We start from the raw sequence: 10,330 nt of genomic DNA on the forward strand, positions 1-10,330 counted from the left end.
AGCAACGGATTTCCTGGAGCCAGAAAGCCTGATGGATCTTTCTTTCTGATAGTGATTTTAAAAGAACAATAATTGAATATTTACAATGGATAAAAAAAGAAACTGGATGAAATACAGAATAGTGCTAGCAAAGGTAAGGAGGAGCTTAAAAAAACAATCCAAAACAACGCAGAGAAATCAAACTTATTTCTAACATGATCTTGAAATTCAGATGGAATTGATTCAAGATCATATCTTGGTTCCTGTGGACTTATTTTACTTTTCTTTGGTCACAATCTGAACTTGCATATGAGTACGCCTTAACAAATTCTTTTTCTAGGCTTAGGGTCTCGATTCATCAGACAGCTCAAAAAAGTGGTATGATATACTTCAAAGTTTGTATCTGTGTATTATTGAAGTAAGTAGTACCTGAGAACTTAAAGGCTTGTGAGTGGTCACCTAAAACACAAGTCTCAACTATTCAAGAGCGAAAGAGTAAGAAGCAACCCAACATCTGAGATAAGAAACATGTTTGCAGGGCTAGTAGCCTCCATGAGCCATAGCCTCATCTACCCAGAGACCAGAACTAAGTTGTATCCAGCTTCTACTACTGACTGATAAAACCATTTTGTCATAATAGATGGTCTTAGATAGAATGGAGGGGAAATATAGAACAAAAAGCAAATACTTAAATAAGGCCAGATTTACTTACTACACCAATTGCAACCAAAGGACTCTTAGACTATTGCTCTGAGGTATTATTTAAACCCTGAACAAAACTATTCTGAGGTTATGTTTTAGCAAAATAAAAGAGTAGCACATTATATAAAGGATATTGCTCACAAGTATAGTGCTTCACTAAAACATCATCTATATGAGACCAAAATGTCAACATTTACCACAAAGCAAGAATAAGCAGGTAAGGGGACAGAGAAACTAAAATATTGGAAATGAAATAATCAGAAAATAAATAAAAAGAAAGGTGACACATTGTGGAAAACATAACTAACATCACTAACTAATGTGTATAGAAATTGTCAAATAGGAATCTAACTTTCTGTGTAAATTTAACCAATAAAGCATTATTTTAAAAAGTAGTTGTGTGTTGTATGAAAGGAGAGAAGGTTAGCATTCTCCTTGACAAGGACAGAGGAGACTCTCAGGCCTTATAATACGCATACGTTTAAGGAACTGCCACCTACTTCGTGGCATCTAACCATTGTTTTTAAGCAGAGGGATGAGGATGTGCAGGAGGAGGGGGGATCAATCATGGAGTTGTACAATTTGATGGTTGGAGGGGTGAGGGAAATTGGAAAAATCTGTTCTTGAAAACAATGTATTCAGATTTTGCAAATAAACTAGTATAAAACAAAGAAATAAAATAGTTGTATAGCTTTAAATAATCTTACATATATTAAGGAAATTGAATTTGTAATTAAAATTATCCCACAAAGAAAAATGTCAGGCCCAGATTACTTCATTGCTAAATAATATCACAATATTTAAGCAAGAATTTATTCCAATGCACACCATGTTTATTGTTGCTTTATTCACAATAGCAAAGAGCTGGAAACAACCCAAGTGCCCATCAACAAAGGAATGGACAGAGAAGCTGTGGTATATTCACACAATGGAATATTATGCATCACTGATAAACAAAGAACTCATGAAATATTATACAAAATGGGTGACCCTGGAGGACATTATGCTGAGTGAACTATCTCAATCACAAAAGGACAAATACTGTGTAGTGCCACTGTAATAAAACAGGACTAACAAGGGGGTTGGGGGAAACGAAGAAAAGAGGGGATAAACAAGGTACAAAGCATTGAAATAGATGAGAGAGAGAACTGTATAAAAGGAATATATGATTAGGTATCATTGGTATGACAAGAGTCCAGAATAAGAGCTGCATAGTAAAGTGGTGGTAGGGGTGGGGAAATAACAACTGTGTAACAATGAAAGAACTTTTTTTCCAAAGAAAAAAGTTAACTGGGGTCAGGGAGGAAAATGTACAACAATGAATGAATGGAAATCTAAGTTCTTTATAAACTTCCAATAAAATCTCAATTAAAAAAATTTGTTCCAATTACAAAAAAAGTCTGAGCAATTAAGTAACAAAAATACTTTCCAAGTCATTCTTATTAACAAAAGCAGGTACTGTAAAACAAAATCAGACTAATCTTGTGTTGTTATGTGCCATGGAGCTGACCATGACTCCTAGTCAACACATGAACAACAAATCTGAAACCTGCCCTATCCCGAGCCATCTTCACCATCTCAAACACACTTGAGGTCACTGCTATAGTCTCTGTGTCAATCTATCTTGTCAAAGTTTTTCCTCTTTTACACCGATACAATGCGGTGAGCAATAGGATAATATCCATACGCATACAAGGAAGTCCAGTGAATACCACTATCATTCAAATATATGCACCAACAACTAGAGCCAAAGAGGAGGAAATAGAAAATTTCTACCAACTTTCGCAGTCAGAAGTTGATCAAACGTGCAATCAAGATTCATTGATAATAATGGGCGACTGGAACACAAAAGTTGGGAACAAAGAAGAAGGTTCAGTAGCTGGAAAATACGGGCTCGGTGAGAGAAATGAGGCTGGAGATAGAACGATAGAGTTCTGCACATTCAATGATTTACTCATTGCAAATACCTTTTATAAGAAACATAAACGCAGGCTATACACATGGATCTCACCTGATAGTATGCATAGGAGTCAAATCGATTACATTTGTAGAAAGACTCGGTAGAGAAGCTCAATACCAGCAGTGAAAACCAGGCCAGGTGCTGATTGTGGCACAGAACACTTCTCATATGCAAGTTCAAGCTGAAGGTGAGGAAAATTAAATCAAGTCCGTGGGAACCAAAATTTGATCTTCAGTCTATCCCACTCGAATTTCAAACCCATGTCAGGATCAGGTTTGAGGCCTTGAGCACCAATGAGCATAGACCAAATGAGCTCTGGGAGGATATCAAGAAAATCTTACATGAAGAATGCAAAAGATCGTTCCTTACAAAGGCTGAAAAAGAAGAAAAGACCAAGATGGATGTCCGATGAGACTCTGAATATTGCATTAGAGCGCCAAGAAGCCAAAGCTAAAGGAAGAAACCAAGAAATCAAAGAGCTAAACAGAAAATTCCAAAAGGCAGCCCGGGACAATAAAGCAAGTTACTATAATGAAATGTGCAGAGAGCTGGAGTCAGAAAATCCAAAAGGACGAACTCGCTCAGCGTTTCTTAAGCTGAAGGAGCTGAAAAAGAAATTCAAACCACGGGTGGCAATACTTAAGGATACTTTGAGCGGTATATTAAATGATCCAGAAAGTATCAAGACAAGATGGAAGGAATACACAGTCACTGTATCAGAAGGAATTGGCTGACACAGAAGAATTTCAAGAAATGACATATGAGCAAGAGCCTATGGTGATGAAAGAGGAAGTTCAAATTGCTCTGAAGGAACTGGCAAGAAACAAGGCTCCAGGAGTTGACAGCATACCAATTGACATATTTCAACAAACAGACACTGGCCTGGATGTGCTAAGCTGTGCCAAGAAATTTGGAGAACAACCAGCTGGCCCACTCACTGGAAAAGATCTATATTTGTTCCCATTCCAAAGAAAGGTGACCCAACAGAGTGTGGAAATTATCGAACAATATCATTGAGATCACATGCAAGCAAGATTCTGCTGAAAATTATCCAAAACCGTTTGGAACAATATGTCAACAGAGAACTGCCAGATGTGCAGGCTGGATTTAGAAGAGGTCGTGGTACCAGGGCTATTATAGCTAATGTCAGATAGATCTTAGCAGAAAGCAAAGAATACCAGAAGAATGTCTATCTGTGCTTCATTGACTATGCGAAGGCTTTTGACTGTGTGGATCACAACAAGCTGTGGCTGACTCTGAGAAGAATGGGAATCCCAAAACATTTGATTGTGCTAATGCGAAACTTACACTTGGACCAAGAGGCAGTTGTCAGAACAGAGCAGGGAGACACGGGATGGTTCAAAATCAAGAAAGGGGTCCATCGGGGAGGTATTTTGTCTCCATACCTTTTCAATCTGTATGCAGAACAGATCATCCGAGATTCTGGGCTATACGAAGAGGAATGTGGCATCAGGACTGGTGGAAGAATCAACAACCTGCTTTATGCAGATGACACAACCCTGCTTGCTGAAACTGAGGAGGACCTTAGGCGCTTGCTGCAGAAGATCAAGGACTACAGCCTCCTATATGGACTGAAGCTAAACATCAAGAAAACAAAGATTCTCACCACTGGGCCAATTGGCAGCATCAGTATGGATGGTGAAGAGATTGAGATAGTTAACAGTTTTAATTTACTTGGCTCCACAGTCAACACTCTTGGTAACAGCAGCCAGGAAATCAGGAGACGAATTGCATTGGGAAAGTCAGCTGTGAGGGACCTCTCAAGAGTACTGAAGAGCAACGATGTCAGGCTGGAGACTAAGGTGTGCCTGATCCGGGCTATAGTCTTCGCAATTATGTGCTATGCATCAGAGAGTTGGACAGTGAATAGGGTTGATATAAAGAGGATTGATGCCTTTGAGCTGTGGAGCTGGAGAAGAGTGTTAAATATATCATGGATTGCTAGAAGAAGAACCAGGTTTGTCCTGGAGAGGGTGAAGCCAGAGTGTTCCCTGGAGTCAAGGATTCTGAAGCTTCGTCTGACATATTTTGGGCATGTTGCAAGGAGGGACTGTTCCTTGGAGACGGACATCATGTTTGGCAGAGTGGAGGGGCGGCAAAGGAAAGGAAGACCTTTGGTGAGGTGGATCGATTCTGTGACTGGAGCAGTGGGAATAAGTGTGTTTGAGATGGGTAGGTTCAGCATTTAGAGCTCTTGTACATAGGGTTGCTATGAGTCGCAAGCGACTCAATGGCACATAGCAACAACAACAACAACACTGACCCTCCATGTTTCCAAGCATGATGTCGTTCTCTACAGACTGGCGCCCCCAACAACATGCCTAAAGTCCATGAGATCTAATTTCACCATCCTTTGTTGCCACGAGCACTCTGATTTCACAGTTTGTGACAGTACTATTCTCTTGGGAGTACAGGGGATATTCAGTACACTTCTTCAACACCACAACCCAAAGGCATTGATTTTTCTGTTGTCCTCTGTTGTTTTCATTGCCCAACTTTTCATAGTAAGCAATTAAGAAGACCATGGCTTGGACCAGGTGCACCTCAGTCTTACAACTGACATTGTTCTTCAGTACGCTAGAGAGAGATCCCTAATAAAAGATTTACTCAATGTGACTCATCTTTTGATTAGTGTTGTTATCAACAGTGTTAACTGTGGGTTTTAGCAAGATAAAATTGTTGACAACTTCAGTCTCTTCTCCATTATAATGTTGCCTTTTTGACCCAGTGGTGAGGATTTCTGTCTTCTTGATGTTGAAATATAATATATAATGAAGGCTACACTCTTTGATCTTCTGCAGCAATTGTTTCAAGTTCTCTTTACTTTCAGCAAGCAAGGCTGTTCCATCTTGACAACCTGTACAATGCATAATGAGTTTTCTTCCAATCCTGATGCCACAGAATCCAGAATCTCAAATTATTTTCCCAACGTATGGATTGAATAGATATGAAGAAAGGATTCAAGCACACCTCCTGATTTTATACCATGCTGTTTCCTTGTTCTGTCTGAACAGCTTTCTTCGTCTATGTATAGGCTTCACATGAGGAAAATTAAGTGTTCTGGGATTCCCATTCTTTTCAATGTTAGCCATAATTTGTTATGCTGTTTCATTAGCTGAGCTTTTTTCCCTTAGCTAAATTAGGGGCTTCAGTTGCTTCAAACAGCAGATCTAAGCACTGATCATTTTAGTGATTTCCAAAATTATACTGAAAAAGTCTACTGAAGCAGATTGTTATACCTTCTGTAGAGGGGTTGATTGGTATGGAATCTTGTAGTTAACACACTGAATGTTTAACGGCTGTGACACCACAAAAAAACATCATTCATAGAAAAATAATCTTGAGAGGAATCTTTTAAGTTATCCCTGCTAAGTATTTATAATGTATAGTTTTCGACAACAAAATATACAAAAACAAGGTATGGTTCAAACACAGATGAATAGAAGCAGTCCCTGAGAAATCAGACATTAAGAAGTAGCATGTAACAAAAGAATAAAAGAATAAGAAAAGTAATAGAGAAGCTGCTTTCACAAGATATGGCCACTTACATAATTTCTGAATCTGAACAATAGTCATGCATTGAATGTATCTTTTGTGTATATGAAAGGATGCAGTGTATGGGTGAGAAGAAAACTCTGAAGTAATTGAAACACAGTCAAGAGTAGAAGAGAACAGGATTAAAACATGAAGACCATCTCAATTTAACAGGATTTCCAATTTCTGCAAAGCATGCTGAACAGATCATGAATGCCAAAAGAACAGGCAAACAAATGTGTCTTGGAAGTAGTGTAGCCAGAATGCTCCTAGACTTGAAGATGGCAAGGTTTTGTCTCACACACCTTAACATGTTATCCAGAGGGATCAATTCATAAGAAAAACATCATTCTTTTTAAAATCTTTTTCTTGTTGTGTACCATCAAATCGGATCTGACTGGAATAGGAGGAGACTGCCCCTCCTTCTCCAGCAGAGCATCTGGTAGAATCAAACCACGTGCCTTTGGGATTGCAGTGCAGCTTCTTGTCACTAGGCTACCAGAGCTCCGTTAAGGACATCATTCTTGGTAAAGCAGAGGCTGATTGAAAAAGAGGAAGACCTTCAACCAAATGAATAGCATGATGACTTGCCCACAATGAACTTGAGCATGACAAGGACCACAAGGATGGTGCAGGACCTGGTAGAGCTGCTCTCTGCTACAGACAGGGTTGCTATGAGTAGGAGCCTGCTTGACAGCAACCAACAACAACAATTTCTGTGATCTCAACAAATGAGAAAATATTTAACTATACTTTAGGCATGTTATCAGGGATGAGCAGTCTCTGCAGAAGGAAGACAACCTTCAACATAATAAGGCGACACAGTAGCTCCAACAATGCACATCTTAAGAATGGCACAGGACCAGACAGTGAGATGGACTGACACAGTGACTGGGGAAATGGGGGTAACTGGCTCAGGATAGGGCAGGATTCAGAGATGTTGTACATAGGGTCACTACAAGTCACAGGTGACTTGATGGCACATAACAACAACTAAAGTCAGAAAGGGAGCTCCGGTGGTTTAGTGGTAAGGAATTATGTTGCCAGTCTCAAAGAACGCAGTTCGATTCATCAGCTGCCCCACAGAAGAAAGATGGATCATCTCTTCTCATGAAAGTGGTTGCCTCTGAAAACTTGCTGAAGGGTCAGCTATGAGTTGGTTTCAATTCAATGGTATAAAACTACAAAGACAACAAATCAGAACAGATTTGGTAGCACCTAGCAACCACACCATAATTATTCTACACTAGCAACACTGACTGATGTAATGATAAAATTCTTGTTTAAATGTTTGGGACTAAAAAGCCCTTAAAATATAATTTTTTTAAATAAAAATTTCCTTCACAATGAATTAAAATAATTAACAATGTTTAAAACAGGCTTAATATTTATTAATTTCCTTAAACATAGGGTGAGCCCAAGTTTAAATACTAACTGGTCACAATTTATAAATATATACTGTTAGAACAGACATGAGAGGAGTAGATTAAGCTGTCAGAAAATTTTTTCAATTACTACTAACATTTATAAATCTTGGAATTAAATAGAATAGCAACAAAATGTTAAGATATGTAATTAAGCTCAAGGAAAGTAAGACTTCCCCAAGGTGATAGAAAACAGTTAAGTTTGAGTGTATTAGTTACCTAGTGCTGCTGCAACAGAGATACCACAAGTACATGGCTTTAACAAGCAGATTTTTATTCCCTCTGTGTCTACAAGAAGGCGAGAAGGCCAAACTCATGGTACCAGCTCAGCAGAAAGCCCTTTTTCTCTACTGGTTCTGGAGGAAGGTCCTTGTTTCCTTCAGCATCTGTAGCCCCAACGTTCCCTGGAGATCTCCATGTGTCCCGGCCCTAGTCAAGGAGCTTCCTAATACAGAGGTCTGAATTCAAAAGGGCACACTCCACTTTTGGAGAGTCTTGCTTGGTGGTACTGAAATGTCCCCATCAACCCTCTGCTTGTTTTCCTCCCTTATATGGACTGAAACTCAACATCAAGAAGACAAAGATTCTCAACACAGGGCCAAATGGTAGCACCATGATAAAGGAGAGCTTAAGACTGTTAATAATTTCAGCTTGTTTGGCTTCACAATCAATTCTGTTGGCACCAGCAGTTAGGAAATCAAAAGCTGAATTACTTCAGAAAAATCTGCAGGGATTCTCTCCAGCGTGCTAAAGACCAACAATGTCAGTCTGGAGGCTAAAATGTACCTAATCCAGGCCATGGTCTTTGCAATCACTAGCTAGCTATGCATCAGAGAGCTGGATCATGACTAAGGATGACAAAAGGAGAATTGATGCCTTTGAGTTGTGGTTCTGGAGAAGAGTATTGAACACACCAGAGACTGCCAAAAGAATTAACAGGTTTGTCCTGGAGAGGGTGTAACCACGTAGCTCCTTGGAGATAAAAGATTTTGAAGCTCTGTTTCATGTACTTCAGGCATGTTGCCAGAAGGGATCAGTCCTTAGAGAAGGACATCATGCTTGGAAGGATAGTGGGACAGCGAAAGAGAGGAAGACCGTGAAGGACTGCACTTTTCAAAGGCATTTACTTGTTCTTTTAGCAGGCCATGGTTAGTTCAATATTCTTCACTAAAACCAGCACTTCTTAGTCGTTTACTCCATCCACAATTTATTCCACTGCACTGAAGAAAATGCAAATTTCAGTTGTTATTATTAAGTAAAAATAAAAATGTAATTTTCCTCTTATAAAATCTCTGCATTCTAGTCATGAACACTTTAGGTATTAAAAGGGTAACAGAACCCAGAGCTGATGAAAGAGGTGCCAATGAATTAAAAATTTTAAAATGCTAGTAAATCTAAACATGTAATAATTAATGAAAAATCTGAGTTATAATGCACATCTATCATTTTTAATTATGGTAACTTACCTGAGACTCCAGAATCTCTAATTTACGCTTCCGTGCATGAAGAGCTTTACTTGGAAATGCCCAATAATAATTTGAAGTTCCAATCCTCTCACAGTCAACCATGCCATCATCCACTAAGCTCTGAAGGACTTCTTTTACTGACATTGCAGCTAAGAGAGAGAATTTTTATGGACTGTATGTCAAGAAACATTAGCAATACAGTTAAAAGGCAAACTGGGGGAATACTGGCAACAAATATTATAGATTAAGAATTAATGTAGTTCCATAGTAAAAAGGAGTTCTTAAAAATATACACCACTGATAAAAAGATAATACTCCAAGAGGAAAAACAGTAAGAAGGTATCGATGAATATCTATAAAACACCTATGCATGGCTAATACAAGAAAACGTATTAACCTAACAAGAAAATATATGCAAAATAAAGTAATGGCACAGGATTTCTTGACTATAAAATTTTAAAATACTAAAAATTACTCTAGATAATCCATACTTGAATCCTTCAATATATGAGTACAAAAATCTGACTATATAACTAAAAATCTAGAAATATATTTACTCTTTAATGCAAAAATTTCACTTGCCACAGTTAAAGAAAAAGACATACACAAAGATCCTTGTTAAAGCACTATTTTCAATAGCAAATAGAGGAAACAACTAGCTTACTAGTTGGATTTTTTAAAAGTATGTTTGTTGGTCATGACAAGCTATAATGAAGCATTCATTAAATTTATGTTATAAAAGATGCTTACTATTATAGAAATATATTAAAATGGATTATACAGAAATGTGTTACTGAGAAATATATTCAAAATTTCTTATAGAAAAGTTAAATCATAATACACATTCTAGTGCTGACAGGAGTTGTCATGGTAGGTAAGGATTTTAATTTCCTTCTTTCTGCTCATTTCCCCCCCTGCATTTTTAAACAATGAACATGCATTGCCTTTTTATTAAGAACATTCTAATAAAAAGAGTTGTTATAAAAAATAAAGCAATAAATAAACTGGATGCTATCAGCTGTGAAAACTAGGCCCGGAGCTGACTGTTTAACAGACCACAAACTTCTCATATGCAAGTTCAAGCTGAAGCTGAGGAAGATTAAACCGAATCCACAGGAATCAAAACATAACTTTGAGTCTATCCCACCTGAATTTCAGAACCATCTCAAGAACAGGTTTGAGGCCCTGAACACTGATGAGCGAAGGCCAGATGAGTTGTGGAAGGATATCCAGGGTATCATCCA

General features: G+C 38.2%; 1 protein-coding gene across 1 annotated transcript in view; it reads right to left on the minus strand.

Moving 5' to 3' along the window:
- MND1 (meiotic nuclear divisions 1 homolog (S. cerevisiae)) overlaps positions 1-10,330 on the minus strand; it is a 107,381-nt gene that overhangs the window by 61,326 nt on the left and 35,725 nt on the right. Inside the window, exon 4 of the mRNA XM_006884498.1 lies at positions 9,087-9,235. Coding sequence (XP_006884560.1) covers positions 9,087-9,235 — 149 coding nt within the window. The remainder of the gene's footprint in view (positions 1-9,086; positions 9,236-10,330) is intronic.

This window comes from Elephantulus edwardii, unplaced genomic scaffold (assembly GCF_000299155.1).
Source record: "Elephantulus edwardii isolate Elephantulus edwardi_28Jun2011 unplaced genomic scaffold, EleEdw1.0 scaffold00034, whole genome shotgun sequence".
Taxonomy (NCBI): Eukaryota; Metazoa; Chordata; class Mammalia; order Macroscelidea; family Macroscelididae; genus Elephantulus; species Elephantulus edwardii.